The following is a 21,037-nucleotide window of genomic DNA, read 5'->3' on the forward strand; positions in this document are numbered from 1 at the left end:
CCCTGACATTATGCTTAACAAGTTAACTAGAAGAAATTCATGAGTGATTAAAGAAACTAGTGCAAATCCACACAAAGGAATTCTATGCTGTCATTTACAATGATGCCACAGAGGCGATGTAATGACACAGAAAGGGGTGCTGTATCTGTAAAAAGCAGGTTATCAAACAATGTATGATGTGAGTGTGAGAGCTTATGGGAACTATGTCATATATACACAGATCTCCGTGTAAGATATACACTGAGTGGCCAGATTACTATGACCATCCCATCAGTACTTCGTTGGGCCACCTTTTGCCTTCAATACTGAGGCGATTCTTCTTGGCATTGACTCCACGAGATGTTGAAAGGTGATGCGAGGAATCTGACACCATGCCTGATGAACAGCACTGTCCAGTTCTGTGAGATTTGATGGTTGTGGAACCAGCTGCCTGATGGCTCTTTTAACTTCATCCCACAAATGCTCAACTGGATTGAGATCTGGTGATTGTGGGGGCCACCTAAGCAAGGTAAAGTCTCCCTCATGTTCTTGAAACCACTCCTGCACAATACGAGGACCGTGGCATGGCACATTGTCTTGTTGGAAGAAGCCATCTCCATTGGGATACGCCATCAACATGATAGGATGAACTTGATCAACGATACTTAGGTATGTTGTGCTATTCAGACGTTTATAATGGTCTGCCCCTCTAGAAACTTCAGCGCGAAATTATAGTGAATTTGCCTACAAACGTTAGGTGGTCATAATAATCTGGCCACTCAGTGTATATGTGTACAGTTGGCCCTCCGTAGCCACAGATGCCGACTGTACACATTGTTCCATGCCGTTCTATAGAAGGGACCGGAGCATACGTGGTGGTCCTGGAACCAATCCCTTACAGACGCCGGGACGACTATACATATATGAGCACGTGTGTGTGTAAATAGAGATACAGGACACACGTATCGTATATGATCAGCAAACACGTTAGATACCAAGGTCATTCCCAAGGACATTTCCTCACCAACCCCGGTGACTAACAGGAGTGATGTACAGAGTTCCAGGCGTTTTGTCTCTTGATCGCAGGAGTGGGCGCTCTGCCGTGCTGTACGCAGGCACCCTCACGCCGTCCGCCCGCATACATGTGCATGGCCAGTCGTGCGGGAAGATCTCGGCAGCTCTGCCATCTGCAGGGGCCGCCTCACCTCTGCCTCTGAGGATGAGCAGGTGCCAAGGGCCTTAAATTAAACACTCTGACATCTGCGGCCCCTTCCCACGCAGAGCCTTTCAGGGTCTCAGCAACCGCCTGCGTCTCCCATGATAACCAAAGGCAGCTCCGTGCATCCACGCTGGATGCCCTTGATTAGCTGGGCATCCAGTTTTATTACCTCTGAGGGGGAAGGCTGCCAATTAAGCTGCGCACACTGCTTTCTTATACTTCAAATTTTTATTTTATTCTTTTTGAGAGAGCTCCTTTCGACTCAGACAAGCCTTTATTACCTACCACTATCGTGTATATTTGAAAAGGAATATACAAGTGAAGTGTATTGGCTGAGGTCTTCCAAACCTTTTTCACACGGAGAATCCAACAGCGCGCATCAGCTGTCAACTCTGAATCATTCACGTCCATGCTTTTCCACACAATGGCGGCCTGTGTTCCGTGGGAGCGTTGGCGAGGCAGCGTTTCTTAAATAATCCACAAAAGAACCACAAGCCTCCAGCCAGGGGTGTGGAGTTCTGAAGTCCGCCTTGCAATGATCTAGAGCCAGCTTACTTCCGACTCGGCCTCGGGAATGTGGCCGAGCAAGTCTCATGCGCGCCTCCCAGCCCTGCCTGCGCACAGCTGGCTGGATCCCAAACGGTTCAAAGAGGGCTTCGCTTTTGTCTGCAGGGCTTTCTTCTAAGCTGCTGGGCCCCCGTCCCCGCAGGTTTGGGGCTGCTCTTTAGCTGTCTGCACATGCCCGGGAGATGACGCCCAGGTCGTGCCTGCCATCTGGCCGACAGCAGCAATCCACTGCGACACACCCCAGCTTCAGATGTGTCAGAAAGGGAAGAGAGGGCATCTTAGCGCTGAGGATACTGTGATATTCAGCCCCACTGGTACCGATGCCACCCCCTTAGCTCTCTCTATCGTTACAGTTATTTTTCTTCCTGTCTTGCTAATTGCCACAGCACATCTCACATGGTGCACGATACGGTTCCTGTCACCGCCACGGCCTGCCGGAGAATCTGTGATTCCATGGGTACCTCTGACATATTTTTACTGTTTTTTAAATATCACCATCCACATCCTAACTACAGGCCTCCTTTTTACCAGCACTTCCCATACTCATGACTGTTGCATTTGTCAGACATGACGGAGTTACTGGTGTTAAAGAAAACAACAATCAAGAGCTAAGTACAAGCAGAGAAAACAGGTGGCTGATTAATGAAAAGAGATGCTAAAATATAATGGGACATACACGTTGGTTTGCAGAGGAAAGTGCACTTCTGCTCATTCATGCATCTCCATACTTAAGAGAGTTTACACATATGGTCTGTCCTCATAAGCTTAGCTGTTATATCAAAATAATGGAGGGTTTAAACAATAAAGACTTATCTCTCACAGTTCTGGAAGCTGGGAAGTCCAAGATCGAGGTGCCAGCAGATTGGCTGCCCGGTGAGGGCTCTCTTCCTTGTTTGCAGACAGCCGCCTTCTCCCTGCATGCTCACAGGGCCCACCCCCTGTGCTCTCATGGAGAGAGAGTCCAGCTCTCTGGGTCTCCCTTTGTCAGGATGCTAACCCTATCAGATCAGGGCCCCACTCTCGTGACCTCATTTAACCTCCTTACTTCTGTAAAGGCCCCGTCTCCAAATTCAGCACAATGAGGGTAGGGCTTCAACATACATATGGGGTTGGTATATGTACATAAACTCATCAAAATATCATAACATGTTAGGACAGCTTTCTATTTAACTTACTCATATTCACAAATATTTCTACCATTGAACATGAATTACTTTTGTTTAAAAAAAACACACACACACTAAAAAAAATATTTTTTTTGAGAACCGGGGTTTTTAACTTGGTTTTAGAAATTTGCTGAGAGAAGCTTCGCTGCCCCTTCTTATTCTAATCACCTGAAGGAAAGCCAATGTCACTGGGAAGGGCCAGCCAGGGTGGGGGCTGGCTCCAATGCGGGGACACAGAAGCGTGCTGCTTCCCAACAGGCCGGCCCGGGGACATTTGTTCTCAGAAGCAGAGTGGCCCCACGATTTGGGAACCCACAAATGTCGCTCAAGGCCTACCCAGCATCGGTGGCGTGGCTGGTTAGGTTAATCATTAGTGCTGGTCTACTCTGTGGCAAACCTTGCTCAAGTCAGCGTTTTGGGATCTTGAATGTCGAAAGTGATTGCACTTCTAACTCAATGTAAGCAACATGTGCAAAGTTTAAGGTCTGTAAAGTGTGGAAGCAGGAGTATGTTAGGTTCTTTTCTACCATAAAACCTAGTGATTTACTGATTCCAAACTTGTAAGAGTCCTGGACAGTTTTTGCATGTTTTACTCCACTGCTCATACCTGGGCAGCTCACCAGTATGTCCACGTGACTATGGCCTCTTCCCAAAGTACATTTCATAGGGATGCTGGCCTATTGAAAATGTGGACTCTAGCGGGATGAAAATCCAAGAAGAGAGCAAGTAAAAACTCCGGACACTCTCCTAAACATCCCTTATGTAGCTGATATGCTGGATATAGTTTTTCTTTTCCTCTCTGATGATGCTATTCATATATATGTATGTTAGCAACATCTGCATTGGATGCAAGTAATAGCAGCTACACTTAAACATGTTTATTATTTTTAAAACCTTAGCTACACTCCAGTGCCCGGCACAGCACCTAGCGCAATAAAGGCTCTCTAAGTAAGGATTTGCTGAAAGAATAAATACAGAACATCTCAACCTGCTTTACACAATTGCTTAGAGTGATTACTTAAACTCTACAAAATAACACAATCTTTTTTTCAATCTTTTGAAAACATTAAAACTAAGGTCCAAGACACATAAAAACAAACTTGGCCCTGGCCGGTTTGGCTCAGTGGATAGAGCGTCGGCCTGCGGACCAAGAGGTCCCGGGTTCGATTCCGGCCAAGGGTATGTGCCTTGGTTGTGGGCACATCCCCAGTGGAGGTGTGCAGGAGGCAGCTGATCGATGTTTCTCTCTCATTGATGTTTCTGACACTCTATCCTTCTCCCTTCCTCTCTGTAAAAAATCAATAAAATATATTTAAAAAAACAAACTTGGACACACATGACCACCTTTGGATTTAGCTAACTTTGTAATTTGACCAGTTCCTTCCTGTAAAACCACATGTGTGGGTGGGTGGGTGGATGCAGTTATACCATTTATTTATGATTATTTTTAAAAATATATTTTTATTCATTTCAGAGAGGGAGGGAAAGGGAGAGAAACATCAATGGTGAGAGAGAATCACTAATTGGCTGCCTCCTGCATGCCCCTACTGGGGATCGAGCCTGCGACCCGGGCATGTGCCCTTGACCAGAATCAAACCAGGACCCTTCAGTCCGCAAGATGACGCTCTATCCACTGAGCCAAACCAGCTAGGGCTGCAATTATACCATTTAAAATCCCATGATATTTCACGACCCCAAGAATAGCTAAATAATGTTATTTCTCTTTTCTACTAATAAGCATGCCAACTAGAAATCTAGAAAATTGGTTTATACTAACATCTAATTTAAAATGTGCTGGCATGCCCCATGTGAAAAAAAGGACTGCTTGTTGTACCTCCATTTATTTATCCTAAGTTTTGAGGCTTTCCCTCAAGGAAACCTAACAGCGTGCTCCTGAGGGGGAGGCGGGGAGGAGGTACACCTGGAGTTCATGTGTGTGCCACACAGCACCTGGGGGGAGCTTGGGAACCATTGCCCTGGCAAAACCAAAGGCTGGTGGTCACCCAGGGTCCTAAGGGCTCTGGAGAACACGGTTGCTAAGCCGAGGGCAGGGCACGTCCTTGTCACTCAGGGTCTGGGCAGCTGAGAACAAGCTTCCAGACAGGATTATATCTGCCAGTGACAAGAAGAAGAGCCGAGCCCTGACTGGTTTGGCTCAGTGGATAGAGCATTGGCCTGCGGACTAAAGGGTCCCGGGTTCGATTCTGGTCAAGGGCATGTATCTTGGTTGCGGGCACATCCCCAGTAGGGAGTGTGTAGGAGGCAGCTGATGGATGTTTCTCTCTCATTGATGTTTCTAACTCTCTATCCCTCTCCCTTCCTCTCTGTAAAAAATCAATAAAATATATTTAAAAAAAAAAAAGAAGAAGAAGAGCCGTCTCTTAGGAAAGGATGCCGGAGTATCTGCTATGCCAAGAAGTGGCTGGACAGCAGGGCTGGGGCTGGGGGATTGGACGTCTTCTTCTGACCTTTCTCCTCTCTAGCCTGGGCAGCAACCAGCTTGAGGAGGGCGCAAGGGTGGACACCACACTGTGAGAAAACCCGCCATCCACCCTAGAGGGAGCCTGGGTTGCGGAGGGGCTGGAGCAGACAGGAGGGGAGCAGGCTGGAAGAGGAGACACCTTCTGGAGAGGAGCCAGCCAGGTCTGTCTCCTCCACAGCACAGGGTCCTGAGCCCCACCCCCCAGGCTGGGGAAGAGCTGTGAGCACCTTGGCAAGGCAGGGAGAGGAAGGGAGCGGAAGCAGGAACCCGGATCCCAGACAGTGAGGTGTGTGTTAAGGTTATGGGAGGAGGCGGAGCACCGGGCTTCCTGGGGACATTGTGAAGATGGGTCCTGAGCTGACTCCAAGTTACCTGCTGGGGAGCATAACATGCTTCCTCCTTTTGATAACTTTTATTCCTGATGCCTTGCTGTCAGCTTGCCAGTGAGTGGTGTTGGCCAATGAGGAGACTATCCCAGGTTTGGGGATTATCGAGCCAAAGGAATGTGTGCGTCTAACACATGAGCTCCTGAGCGTGCCAGGCACCAGGGGCTAAGAATTCAAAGAATAAAAGAAGAGGGTCTTCTGGTCAGAGCTCACACACCCTTGGGGGAGACTGAGGAGAAATGCAGATATCCCCAGGGCTAAGGGACGAAGAACGGGGAGGGAATCTGAAAGGATCTAGGACAGTGAAGGCGAACCTATGACATGCGTGTCAGAGGTGACACGCGAACTCATTTTTTTGGTTGATTTTTCTTTGTTAAATGGCATTTAAATTTTTATAAAATAAATATCAAAAATATAAGTCTTTGTTTTACTATGGTTGCAAATATCAAAAAATTTCTATATGTGACACAGCACCAGAGTTAAGTTAGGGTTTTTCAAAATGCTGACACGCCGAGCTCAAAAGGTTCGCCATCACTGGTCTAGGAGTTGGTCAAGCCAGGGCTCCGGGCGTGGGCAGCAGGAGCAGATGCAGGGAGGCAGGACGTGGCCGGTGTGTGGGGGGCAGAGGTGGCAGGAGTGTAACCTGTCTGCCACTCACCTTGGGCTCCTGCAGGGCACCAAGGAGGGCCCTTCCTGCAGAGGGCAATACACAGCTATATACAGTGAAAGTACTTTTTATAAAAACTTTTCAATGAAAAAAAAAATATATATACAGTAAGGTGCTCTATCATATGTGTACAAGTGGGTGAATTTTCACAAACTGAACACACTCATGGCACTGGCACCCAGATCAACAAATAGAGTGTTACCAGCACCCTGGGGTCAGGATCCTGTCTGATCACTGGGGCTCCCCCAAAGGGAACCATGAGCCTATCTCCCAGGCTGGTGTTGCCGACTCTCTATTCCAGCGGTTCTCAACCTGTGGGTCGCGACCCCTTTGGCGGTCGAACGACCCTTTCACAGGGGTCGCCTAAGACCATCCTGCATATCAGATATTTACATTACGATTCATAACAGTAGCAGCATTACCGTTATGAAGTAGCAACGAAAATAACTATGGTTGGGTCACAACAAGAGGAACTGTATTTAAAGGGCCAGAAGGTTGAGAACCACTGAGCTATTCCCTGTGGAACCCTAGGGGCAGCCCCCCTCACTGGACATAAGGCCTGTAAGATTCATCCATGTCACCGTGTGTACTACGGCGTGTTCATTCAGGGCTGCGCAGCATTCACCCCTGACTGCCACATGTACCCGCCCATCCTGCTCCCCGGGCCCTGGGACCGTGCCTGTCTGGGCTGTTCTGGACAGTGCCACGTGCACGTTCTAGTCTCCTGGTGATGCCTGGACACACCTCGCTTAGGTACATACCTAGGAGTAGCCTGCCCAGCTTTCAGTCACTGCCAAACCCTCTTTCAAAGTAGTTGTCCCAATTTCCACTCCCACCAGCAGAATACGGAAAGTAAAAACACTCGTGTTAAATGATTAGAGAGCAGATTCCGTAACAGGGAATATTTCGTAAAGGCCTCTAGCTAGAAAACTTTTATCTGCATTCATTTTTTTAAATCTTCAGGCCTCTCAATATTTGACAAGAGGTTATCAAAATGAGGGTTTTCAGTGTTTAACACAAATCTTTAAAGCAATTAAGCAATTTATCCTCTTTCTTGCCCGTAAGGGGGAATAAACCTCGTCAGATTAGATGAGAGGAGAACTGGAAGTCATCCATTTCAAGATGATTTATCATGAGAGAAAGTCTAAGGTCACAGATGAAATGAAATTAATAACGTCAGCCAAACCGCTGGTGACCATGAACAGTCACACTAGCATCACACGGGCGGGTCCTCCAGAGCCCAGGCTGCCTGCCTGGCTTACAGGGCACAGACGGAGTATTTTGGTTTGGGGAAGGAAGGAAAGAAGGGAGGGAGGGAGGGAGGAAGGAAGGAAAAGGTGAAATGGCTGAGATCTAAATATGCATGGGTTAGACTCTTTCCTAAAGAATTTCCTCAGTCTTAATTTGTCCTTAAAAATCTCAAAATAATAAGAACCAAGCTTGTGTCTATAAGCTATGACAGAACTGAACGCTGATGAAATTCTATCTGGTTTATGTGGATGTCAAGAAAGGTTCACATTTAAATTTTGTGTGGGATCAACCAGAGGGAAGGAGCACGCCCCTAAAATAACTCAAATTGTAAAATTTCTACCTTATGATAAAGAAACCCCCATGGGAACTGGTATTCAGATGGACATGTTACACAAAATTGCCTAGATCTGTCAACTCTACACAGTTTAATGTACAGAATAAGGGGTAAAAACTATTCATTTCCATCAAATATATAAGGTTTCCATATTCATGTGCCTAATGCTTTTTCTTGCTAACTAAAATCGAAGGAAAGACATTCATTTGAGGAACGACTTGTGCCAGCAAAAAAGGATATGCCTGCATATCTGGGCTCTCTCTGCATATGCAAATGGAACTTAGACACTGTATAAAAGGCCACAGACGTGGTCCCAATGGTAGGATGGCCATGATAAAGTCCTTCCTGTATAGTTAGATTTGAAAACTAAGAGATTTTATTTGGTCTCTGATCTATTCATTGTTGTAAGCACATTACACATATTGCAGTATTAACCCATTAATCCTCACACCATATTGTGAGGGTCCTGCAATTACCTTGTGTCACAGAGGAAGCAACTGAGGCACAGAAAATATGTGATAGCCAGTTAAGTGTCTGCCCTAAAAAGCCTCAGTAAATCCCACCTACCTCTCAAAGCAGAATGAACTTGACCTTACTTGAAGGGGGCATGATATTACCTTGCTTCTTTACACCCAGCTATTCTTAAGGAACCCTGTGGACAGATGGCTCTGACTTTATACGCCCAACTTTTCATTCAGAATGTTGGGTAGGGGGACAAGGGGTTTAGAGTGTCTAAACAGTGTATGTGGGTAGCTACTGTGCAAAAAAGATGAACTTATTTTTAAAGAAGAAAATTTAGGGATACATTCTCATGATGATTGTGTTCTTCCATATGGAATGTACCTTATTAGGTCTACATAGTAGGTTGATAATGCCTCGGCATCAAGTCTCTGACTCACCCCAACGTGGAATAAACAAAACGTCCCTTTATTTTCATTTTCAAAATCAGGGCTCTGGAAGTGGTGGGGTTCAATGATACGGGTGAATGTCTCAGAGTCTCCCCTGAGCCAGGCAGGGCTCCTGGGGCAGCCGAATGGAAGCTGCACCTCCAAATGCCTGGGCAGTGCCCATTGGGGCTCTAAGAATGCCCTGGCTTCTTGGTGACACCTGTGTGATCAATGGGATCTACAGTCAATATGAGGAATGTCAACTACTGTGGCCTGCCATTTTTCCCATTGGACATTTTGAAACTCATGTACAGTTTTGTGAAAGGGAGTTCAATGGGGATTGGAGTGACATTTTCCATGACTCAATCATCGAGCAGAGCAAAGCGGTGGTGAAGTCGCTTCTGGATGACGGAAGCCAGACTCTCAGACGTGACCACCTGCTCTTCAAGGTCAGGTGTGATGTCGAGGTGGCAGATCTATCACATTTACTCATTAGCATACTTCATTCTCCCGTTATAGCCCCCTATCTTTTTTAAAATATCATATCTAATAAAATGGTAATATGCAAATTAATTGTTACTCCGTCACAAAGATGGCAGCGCCCAGTCATCTCAGTCCCACCAGAGTCCCCCAGTCCCGGGGGTGGGGGTGGCCACTGAGAGCAGGCAGCGTGAGTGGCCTGGAGGAATGCTTGTTTCGTTGCTGTGGCGATGAGGCAAGCATCCCTTGCTGGCCTTGGATGGGCCTCTGGCCAGGCCGGGGCACAGAACAGCCAGGCCCTGCAGAGAGCTACTGGCGCATGGATTTGTGCGCAGAGCTACTAAAATATATATATATTATTGGTTTCAGAGAGGGAGGGAGAGGGAGAGAGAGAGATAGAAACATCAATGATGAGAGAGAATCAAAAATAGCATATCTAATAAAATGGTAATATGCAAATTAATTGTCACTCCGTCACAAAGATGGCAGCGCCCAGTCATCTCAGCCCCACCAGAGTCCCCCAGTCCCGGGGGCGGGGGTGGCTGCTGAAAGCAGGCAGCGTGAGCGGCCTGGCGGAATGCTTGTTTCGTCGCTGTGGCAATGAGGCAAGCATCCCTTGCCGGCCTCGGATGGGCCTCTGGCCAGGCCGGGGCACAGAACAGCCAGGCCCTGCAGAGAGCTACTGGCGCATGGATTTGTGCGCAGAGCTACTAAAAAATATATATATATATTATTTCAGAGAGGGAGGGAGAGGGAGAGAGAGAGATAGAAACATCAATGATGAGAGAGAATCCTTGATCGGCTGCCTCCTGCGCGCCCCACACTGGGGATCAAGCCGCAACCTGGGCATGTGCCCTGACTGGGAATTGAACTGTGACCTTCTGGTTCATAGGTCAATGCTCAACCGCTGAGCCATGCTGGTTGGGCTATAGCCTCCTGTCTTAAAAGCAAGTTCAGGCTCAAGGAAGGAGTATACTTTTTGGAAGATAACTCTGAAACCTAGCTGAGCCCAGCACCAGGGAATCAACTGGCCGACAAAAGAACCAGACTCAGTAGGAGGCTGGGGCAGACTCGGTGTAGGAGGCTGGAGCAGGTCCAAGGACATCACAAGAAATCATCTCAGATAATACTGCACTTGGGTGAATCAAATGTGTATTTGAAACCCACTTTATCTCTACCTTATGCTGCCCTTGATGAAAAACAGCTGCAGGGCTGGAGTACCCACAAGGACAGAAGTACACTATGTGAAGGTTTGATGGTATCAGCACATCTTAATGTAATCAAATCAGAGTTTAAAATATGCCCAGCAGAAGGGAAGGGGAGCCGTCACTCTCACACCTACGGTGAGTTCTGCTGAGAAATGCTTATGGAGCAGACCGAATTCCCGCCTATCTGGGCCTTGACTCCACCCACACATTCTGTCTAGTTTTCTGGACCCCTTAATGTTTCATTTCAATCACCCGGGAAACGTTAATAAAAATAAAGCCCCGCAGAAGAGCAAGGCTTATTCATGACTCTGGGATCATCAGCCCTCCCCAGCTGCGGGGGCAGAAGTCATAGCCTGGCCCCTTCATCACACACCTGCCACATTCTGTGTGAACACGTCAAACCCACAAGCCTGCTTGATTAATCACCGGCCCAGGAATCTACGGAGCAAAGTTCACATTACACTGGGAGATGCAGGAAGGGCCCTCTCGAGGTCAGCATGCGAGACCCAACACAATGAGCGTGCCTGCCACATCCATCATCCTGTAATCTGCTTCCAGCTCCATAATCCCCCAAATCCAGACCGTGCATTCCAAGGACATTCCTCTGCCACACGGATCCAAATGGTCCGAGTACCAAGGGCTCCAAGGCTTCCCTCCCTCCAAGAAAATCATTAACCATTTCTACTCGTCAAACAGCCCTGGGACTGCAGACAGCTGCTCAAACCAAGTCTCGAAGGACCTAGAAGTTTTAATAATTCTATCGTCAAGTGTTTCTTCACACCTCATAAAAATAAAATTTAATTTGACCTAAGAATAAAGACCACACTGTTAACTCCCCAGCTATGTACTAACTTGTTTAAGTCGTGTAAAGAGTACAACTATCATTACACTAAACTGCTTCACAATTAGTTCCAGGAAAATGTTTCTAAAAAAATGAATTGGGTAAAATTTGATGCACTCAAAATTATAAGATATACTAGATGTCCAATGCATGAAATTCATGCAAGAGTCGGCCTTCCTTCTCCCGGCTGCTGGCACCGGTTTCCCTCTGGCACCTGGGATCCGGGCTTCCCTCGCAGCCCCAGCTTCATCTGGAAGGTCATCCGAAGGACATCCAGTCTAATTAGCATATTATGCTTTTATTATTATAGATAGTATATTTTATATTACCATGGGATTACTTCTCCTATCAATTTCAGAACATATGATGACTATCTCATGAGAAGTATCCCATGATCCCACTGAGGAGAAAAGGAGATGCAGAGATCCCAAGTGGGGGACTTGAGGTCACACAGCCCAGGTTGGGGCTGGGCTGGGCTGAGAGAAGTCCAGGTCACACTGATATAATTTCCAAGATTTTACCCTAAAAACATCCTAATTCTCTCAATACTTTACTATAAAGATCTCACCACAAGGTTATCGTATGCTATAAATCCCCTAATTCAAATACTTCGCAAAGATGCGCATCACCGGTCACGTGACTATCACCACTGGCTTTGTTCATTTCAAAGCGTACATTCTTAGACTCCTACAGAAGATGACACTGGACAACCAGGATATTTCATGTCCTATTCACTCACACTCCTGTCATGGGGGGAGAAGAGTTTTATAGAGAAACCTACCTGGTTTAGGAGCAAGGATTAAAGAGAATGGGGACAGTGTGCTTCCCTTTTAGAAATTCAGACATTAGGCTCGGGTCTGGGAACCAATAATGTCCACACTAATTGTTCAGGAGTGACACCAAAACACACATTAATCTCAGGAACATCAGGAGTGATTACTAAGTCAAAAGAAGGAAAAAATATTCCTGTGGTTTGTGGGCCAGTAGGATTTGAAGTGTCAAGACTTTGATGCATCAAACAATACCAAATGAGTACTGGGTTCCACAAAAGAATCTGCCTATGTTATTTCATTTAACCCGTACACCTGCCTTCTGAGGTTTTCTATACCCATTGCAGACGGTGAAGCTGGGCTTGGAAAAGGGCCTTGCTGAAATCACAGCCTAGTTGCGTGACAAAGCTGAGAGCTGAAGCCATCCCAAAATAGACGACTGACACTCAGGAATCTGAAACATGTCAGCATTCCGATCCCTCCTCAAAAGTCAACGTTTTGAGTTTTTCTTTGCATCATTCTTGTAACATGAAAGTGTGAAATTATTTCAAAATTTAAAAAGTTAACCTGGAATTACCCCATTGCTTCTAGCAGGAAAACAGGAACTAGGTTCCACTCAGGGGCAAGGAGGGGATGAAGATGTTGCTGTCAAGGCTTGGGAGGCACGGGTGCTGCTGAGATAGGTTTCGGGGGAAGGTGGAGGGGAAAGTGCTGTGTGGTCATGATCTAGACGTCAGTCAGCCAACAGATCCCGCGTCAGTACCTCCTCTGTACTGGTGTGAAGGCAGCTTGAGCCCCCCCCTCCCCACACCTGCATACCGATGCATATGCTTGCTAGCCCCAACCCCCTTTCCACTTGTGCCCTAGCTAGCCTTGCAAAACCTGTTTCCCTGAATGCTTATCTTAACAGGAGCTATAACCATACACAGCCCCACAACGGGGTCTGACTGCCGGCGCCAGATGGGGTCTTGGTCGCTATCTCACTTCCCCCCTTACAACCGTCACAGGGGCTGCAAAAGCCCATGAAAAGTCCAGAAGCCTGGTCCATATTTGGGAGACAAAGAAACTAGGGGGATAAGAGGGAACATGCCCCCCCGCCCCCCATTCGGTGCTCAGCTTTGGGAAACTGATTCCCCTGAGCAAGCCCTCCCCCCGGTCCCCCCCCCCACATTCGGTGCTCAGCTTTGGGAAACTGATTCCCCTGAGTCACAGCACCGGTGCTCCTGCAATTAAAGTGCATTTTCTGAATCTTCTGAGTGCCTGGCTGTTTTGTGTTCCGCCGCCTGGTAACTTCTGTAACATTGGTCCTGGCAGTATGAGGTGACTCAGTGTGTAAGGGGAGGCGAAATAAGCCTATACAATACTATATGTGCACACAGAGCTGTATGAGCACTGGGGACTGACCTCCGGGGGTTAGGGGACACTTCCTGGAGGGAGTGACATTTGCTTTTGGGGTCTCAAAGAATGAGGAGGAGTTTTCCTGGCAGAGAAGAGGAGAAGGGTCATCTAGGCAGTGCATATTTCCAAAGGCATGGAGGTGGGAGAGATCATGGTGTGCCCTGTACATGGAAGACAGTTGTCTGTGCTGACGCCTGGGCACGATGGCGTTGGTGGGGGTAGCCATGAGATGATGCTGGAGAGAAGGGTGGGGACGAGGATTGTGGGTCTGCCAAGGATGGCCTGCATTCTGTGCACGACGGGAAGCCAAAGGTTTTTAGGCGGGAGTGAGGAGGGCCGTGATTAGACCACATGTGTGGCTTGGGAAGACAGATTGGAGGACACCAGAGAGATGGCAAGGAGGCCAGTGGGTGTGAACTCTGCCTGGAAGACCCTCTGATCTAGTTCTCCATTTTCTAAGTGACACTTCGAGGTCTGGAAATGTTGAGACTCGTACAAGGCTACCCAACTGGCCAGTGACAGAGCTGGGACCAGAATGAAGACCCCCGTGGATGCTGCAGGACCCCGCCTGCTCAGCCTGCACAAAAGGTGAAGGGCTCTAAGGTCTGGGCTCCTGGGAGCAGTGCATCTGCTTGGAAACAACAGGAAGATTAGAAAACCATCGCTGGTAAAGAGGGAAGAAATGCCAGCTGTTTTATGTACCAGGTAGCTGCCCAAAGCAATAGAGCTTACTTATTGAGTAAAACAAAGAAAAGGACAGACGAGAAAATTGAGGGAAACTGTCAATTGAACAAAGTAATCAAATCCTGGCCTTTCACACACCTGCTGAAATGCCGAGACGCGAACAAAGTCCTTTTTGAGGAGCCTGGATCAATTCTTATCTAAGAGCAGAGGGTCATGTTCTCCTAAAAGAAAGCCAGCTGCCAAGGAAATACTTCATCCACAAAACTATTCGCACAGTGAGTCCCCAAAGACGCCCCACCAAAAGTAATCTAGGAGGACGAGCAAAGTCACTGAACTGAGCTGCTAACCCTGCCCCTGCTCCTGTCATTGAGGACAGGAACGTATGTCTGTTCTGTTTTCCAGAAAACTCAAATCTCCAAGTGAAGCAAAAATTCTCAAGCTCTGAAAAACCAAACAGCCCCCTCTCCTCCAGCCCTCTCATCATTTCACCCCAAACACAGCGATCTACAAGGAGAATTTATTTTCAGGGTAGAAACATTTTCTGGCACTGCATCTGTCCCAAAGGAGCCCGGAGACTTCACATCGGGGCATGGCGTGAGTGGTGAGTCAGCAGGATCTCGGGCTGCCGTCCTCCTCACCACGGGATTCGGGCCGAGCCCCTCGGTTTAAATTAAAGTGAGCGGCAGGCCCAGGAAGAAGGCGTCTGCGCTCCTCAACACCGCACTTCATATTGCACACACCAACCCATGAAGGGAAGCAGAGCCCTGCTCTCCTGTCTATCAGTGGCTTGTGGTGCAAGGTAACCCCCTTTAACTTCCTCTGGGTCCCTCCTGCACCTGAGGGAATATCTCAAGTGGCTGCATCCCAACTGCCACCATCCTGACAAAAAGCCAGGCTCGAGGCTGGCGCAGGGAGAGGGGAAATCACGTCCTCAGGGAAATACTGAGCCACTAGGTCACCAATGCCGGGGACCGTCCAAACACCGAACACTGTAAACACACATACCCTCACTGTTTACACAATGACATAGGGGTTTCTGAGAGTTTCAATCAAAAGCATCCTAGTACTTTCTACCTTTTAAAATAAAAAAACTGGTTTCCAATGACTAAGCTATGATACTTATTTCAATGTGATCACGCTTTATAAAGATTTAGTCCTCTGTGGGGGAGTGGAGGGGGGGAGAAGAAACAGAGCATGCGTTTGGCCACAGATGGGAGAAAATCAGCCGCAATAATAAATTCACGGAGGTGGAGTGTGTCGTCACACGCGGAGCAGGATGTGTGATCGGAAGGTGTGTGTGGGGGAGCTCATACCATATGTCGTTCGTCTGCTGCGGGCCCGCTCCCATGTCGGGAGCAGCGTGTTCCTCCCAAACAGCCCGGATGCCCCCCTGATGCCAGCACGCTCTGCCAGGCCCACGGGACTCTTACCAGGTACTGGAGTCGCTGGCGCTCCGTCTCGGGGGTGAATTCCGAAGACATGGGGATGATTTCTCCATTCCTGACAATGATGGCCCTGAAACGGTGAAAACGCATGATCAGCAGCCAATCCCCGAGGGGCCCCGGTTCTGTGTTCACTCCCAGCTTGGCTGAGAACACACATCACATGCCAACGGGGACTCTCTCCTCCAACCCCCAGGGCAACGGTCCCCGTGACCAACTCAACCGCACACAGCGCAGGTGTGGGTTCTTTAAGAACCTCACACTCCGGTGAGCTTACGTGCACTTTTTCTGCTCGCTGGGCCCACACATTAATGCCCAGCTCCGGGACTCACCACGTAATAGATGCTCAGTGAGTACGTGGGTCAGTACGTGGGTGACACAACAGAGGCTCACTGCAGACTAGCATTCTCCGATGGAACTTTCTGGGATAACGGGAATGTTTTCATCTGTGCAGTCCTACCTGGCCGCCACGGGGGGTACTAGCGTTTGAGTTGTGGTCAGTGCCGCTGAGAAATGGAATTATTTAATTTTATTTTAATTAATTTAGCTTTACGTTCATGCAGTGATGGTCAGTGCCGCTGAGAAATGAATTTTTTTATTTTAATTAATTTAGCTTTACGTTCATGCAGTGACAAGTGGCTAGTGTATAATGCAGTCAACAGCACAGCTCTAGATCCTGGCTGCTCAGTGTCTGAAACCAGTAGCACCGGCCTCACCTTGGAACTTGCTAGAAATACAGACTCTCAGGTGCTGCCCTGGACCTCCTGTATGGAATATGCATCACAGTGAGAGCCCAGCCACCCACAGGCTCATCACACTCTGAGAACGCCCCAGGTTTGAAGCTTCTGAGTTTCAGGGTGACATCCTGGGCCCAGGAAAATTCACTCTCATCCCACATGCAAGTTCAGTAAATTCACCCCAATGTGTCCAGGAGCTACTGCTGATTCCATGACTTTTGAGAGAGCAGAGCTTCCCAAAGCAGATGTCTCAAGGAGGGGCTGCAGGGCCCATAACCATGGAGCCACCTCTCCAAGGCCCATTCCCGGCGGGGCCTCCTGTTCTTAGACCCTGTTCTGAAGTGCTCCTGACAGCCACTTCCCAGCGAGGGACCGGTTCTGGCGGGAGGCTGCCATTCCTATGACAAATGGAAGTGGCTGGGGAATTGCATCCTGTTCAAGCCCAAAGCTCCCTGTTAGCAGGCGGCCAGGGAGGTGGCCTGGCACACTCCTCTGGGGAGGCCACAGGCACGCCAAGGGCCCGTGGACACACCTGAGGCCCGAGGACACGCCCGAAGCTCAGCTCCAGGCGATGCCGCGTTGGCTCCAGGAGAGGCCACATTCATTGTGCCAAGAAGGCCCTGGCACCGCTCCCTCCCCTCCAGAGACTGTTCCCAGGCTTAGAAACAGTCCCTACAAATGGCCCCAACCCCTTCCCACCTGTGCCCAGTGGCTGCTGTCATGGAAACCAGTGGAGGGGGACAGGCGAGGGAGAGAGGACAACAAAAATCTTGGGGGCTTTAGGGAATTTTCGGAAGAAAATGGTGGATGCTGTGAGAAAATGGAAATGCTGAAGGGGCTGGCTCTGCGAAGGGGATGCCTCGGGCTTTGGTATTTGCGTCGCTCCTTTTGTTATGCTGCCAGAAACAGGACACATTAAAGAGCCCTTCTCATAAACCCAGGGCCACTTGTAAGATGCAATCACCCGACCCCTCCCCCCCAAAGTGGCATCCACCATTCACCAACCAGTGTGAGGCCATTCCAACGGTCTCTGTCCTCATCGCCAGTGGAGAATAACTACCCTCGGGGAGCAGGGAGTCTGACAGGGTGGAGAGACTTGAAGGGAAGGTCTAGGTTGGGGCCTACACTTAAAGTAGCACAAAGGGCCGTGAGAACTTGGGGAACTAGAGCAAAAGTCCTTATGTAATAAATGCCAAAGGCAACCTTCTGTTTCAAAATGTTGCTTAAAGCTAGTCTTAACTCTTTCTCGTCCCTTTCTCTACGTGGCCCCTGAATTCCAGCTTCCAGGCGCAAACCAGGAAAGGTGGGCATTCAGGAAGGGAGGAAAAGATACTAAAAAAGAGAAGGGAAGTGAGACCGGAGTGTCAGAAACCCGGGAGGAGGCGGCGGGAGTCCTTGGGGAGGACCCGCGGAGGAGCCACACCCGGGTCAGGGCCCCATGTTCAGGAGGTAGGGGGCCTGTCTGTTCTGTTCGTTCTTCTGTTCCAAACGCGTGGCATGTGCCCACCGCTCAGCAGGAGACCGAAGAACAGTTGCTGAATGAAGGAACAGATGAGACAACTTAGGAGAAACTTTTCCCTGAATTTGAGGCAAAAAGAGAGAATGAGAGGCAGCAGATGCTCACTTACACAGAATGAGGGGTCAATGCCACAGAGCCAAGAGGGCTCCCCGGAAATGCACCTGCTCCCTCAGCTATGGAGCGAGTCCCTCCATCCCCTCCCTCCTCAGTCTGCCCTACTTCAGTTACTCCCTCTCTGTATTCCCAGCCTCTCTCTGCCCAGAGTTCAACACCACGCTCAGAGCACCTTGTGTTTAAAATCAAACAAAACCCAAACTAAACGAACGACACTCTCCTAACCCAAAGCCCACCTCAGAGTCTGCTCCTCACGCCCCACGGATCCCTCAGGGGTGAATTCATTCTCGCTCCTCTCTTTGCCCAGTTGCTCTCCCGAGTCACCACGTGGCCTCTTGGTTGCTATACCCACTGGGCACGACCACACGCCCGGCACCTGGGCAGCACTGGACAGTCTCTCCCAGTCCTGGCGCCTGGGATACTCATTCCCCTGGTCTCCCTCCCACCCCCAGGACATCACATTTTGTTCTTGAGGACTTAACTGTCCGCCCTCCACTCTAGCCGGTTAACTCCTAAGGCAAGAACTCTGTCTTGCTCAACAACACTGTAGCCGCCCTGCTACACAAGGGGCCAGGCTACTGTAAGCGGGACTGGCTACACGATTTCCAGGGTCCAGTGCAAAAGGAGAACGCAGGGCCGCTTGCTAATGAGAATTTTAAAATGCTGGCAGCAAAGCCTCTCACCAACTGTGGAGCCCTTCGAGAGGGAGGCCTGGGTGGCGCACACAGGTCTTGCACCCGTGAAGCCGGCGCCAACAGCGTGCCCCTGATATTCACTAAATAAGCAAACGGCTTCGACAGCTCCATGTGCTGATGATTCCAAATCTCCTTTCCCGCCCACACGTCTCTGCTCCACTCCCGCCTGGAACGGCCACCTGCCGACAGACATCTGGTGGCTATTCACCGGCATCTCAGACTTAGCACGTTTCAGACCGAATGAAAGATGCCACCGCCACCAACCCCCGAAGCTGTCCTATTGCGGGGGACACCACCACTTCACTTTTCCCCTGGCTGCCCATCCAGACCAGGGAGCCGTTCAGACATCTCACCCTGCAAGTCCTAACAGGCACCACGCACTGCAAACTTCCCCTTCTCACCAGCACGGGAATCTGTGTCCCTCCCTGATTCCTACTGTCCCTGCCTTGATCCAGAGCTTGTCCACACGACTCAGGAGCTCTCCCGCTCTCCCTGCCCCAGGCCCACCCTCTGGCCCATGAGCCACATGGTCACAAGGTGGTTTTGAAGCGTGATTCTCATCCCCTCCCTGAAGCCCCTGGATGCTTCCCAGAATTCCTGACTTCCTTCCCTGTCCAGTTTCTGCCTCTATTTCTAGCTTTAGCCCCACTCTCGCCACTCCTTACACTTCTACCTCTCGCTTCCTCTGGCCGACCCATTCCTCTCTGAGAATAGTCCCTTTGCCTTCCTGGTTTTCCTTCCATGCCCTTCTCTGTGACCCACCCATGGCGCCGTATGCCCAGCTGTGCCGCAGCCCCAGGTCCTCACTGCCACTGCTGGCTGCCACGCTGTCGCTGACCTCCTGAGCATCTCTTCCGGGCAGAGCCCAGTTCTTGTCTCTGGACCTCCAGCGGCCAGTGCCCGGCCCGTGGCAGACACAGTAACCATTTGCTGATGGATATGTGATTAAATGAATGAAGAAAGAGCTTGACTTGGGTAGGTGAACAATTTATCCAGAGCGAAGGCCCCAAACAAAATCTTTTCTTAGTAGCAACATTATTATCGGTAATTGTCTAACCGTATGTATAGTCTGAGCCCTCAATGCTCATAATGCCTTTTCATTGATTTTACAAAAAGACAATGGACCTAAAAAAAAAATGTACTGGCTGAGTCACCACTAAAAGGTGACTTGGGAGATAAGGGGGCACAAGGCAGGGCTGTGGACTCAGCGGGCGGGGAGGTAGCCCCCTCTATGCTCACTCTGTTTTAAAATTTCAAACTCACACACAAGGCGGTATCAGCATCCAATCCCAATCTTCACCGCTGGGGTAACCCTCGCTAATGACCTTCTCCAATAGGTCAGTACATCCACATCCATCTGCGTGCAGACATCCCTCACGTCTGTTTGAACTAGCAAGTTCTCCCTTTATGAGACATCGCGGGTTAAAGAGGACAGCGCTTTTGGCAAACTCTTCAGTCCCTAAGTCACGATGTCTCTTCCTCCGTGATGCCCGGCTTCCTTTTGATCTTCCCCTCTTTCATCCTCTGATCCCGGGGTCAACCTGTCAGAGGCCGGTCCCCAACCTGGAGCAGGGCAGTGGAGGGAAGGGATTCAAAGGGAACGGAGGGCGTGTGAAGGCAACCGCCACTGACGCAGGGGAATGCCTTCCTCGCTGCGCTCTGTCATGACGGGACCCTGGTAGACCTCGATCTTCTACTTTATTGTTTCATGAAGTGCTTCTCCTAAGGCAGTGATGGCGAACCTATGACACGCGTGTCAGAGGTGACACGCAAACTCATTTTTTGGGTTGCTTTTTCTTTGTTAAATGGCAATGAAATATATAAAATAAATATAAAAAATATGTCTTTGTTTTACTATGGTTGCAAATATCAACAAATTTCTATATGTGACACGGCACCAAGAGTTAAGTTAGGGTTTTTCAAAATGTTGACACGCCGAGCTCAAAAGGTTCGCCATCACTGTCCTAAGGAAATCTTAAGAAGAAAGCCAGCTGTGGCAGCAGTGAGCATGGAGGAGAGTTAGGCTCCTGCCCTGACCCTTCTCTCGGGGCCTCAGGGCCTGACCTGTGGATATGACTCTGGTCAGAAATGGAATGATACTCAGAGTTTGGCCAGAGATGAAGGAAGGAAGTTGCTAGGGACCGGGCTGGTGTAATCCATGGGCAACCACCCCCACCTGGCATTCCTTACCATGCAAAGCGGGTGCTTCCT

General features: G+C 49.1%; 1 protein-coding gene across 1 annotated transcript in view; it reads right to left on the reverse strand.

Annotated features, from left to right (window-relative positions):
• The window catches only part of PPM1H (protein phosphatase, Mg2+/Mn2+ dependent, 1H), a 241,360-nt gene that overhangs the window by 71,573 nt on the left and 148,750 nt on the right, over nt 1–21,037 (reverse strand). Inside the window, exon 6 of the mRNA XM_005871690.2 lies at nt 15,750–15,834. Coding sequence (XP_005871752.1) covers nt 15,750–15,834 — 85 coding nt within the window. The remainder of the gene's footprint in view (nt 1–15,749; nt 15,835–21,037) is intronic.

The sequence above is a fragment of the Myotis brandtii genome, unplaced genomic scaffold (assembly GCF_000412655.1).
Source record: "Myotis brandtii unplaced genomic scaffold, ASM41265v1 scaffold352, whole genome shotgun sequence".
Taxonomy (NCBI): Eukaryota; Metazoa; Chordata; class Mammalia; order Chiroptera; family Vespertilionidae; genus Myotis; species Myotis brandtii.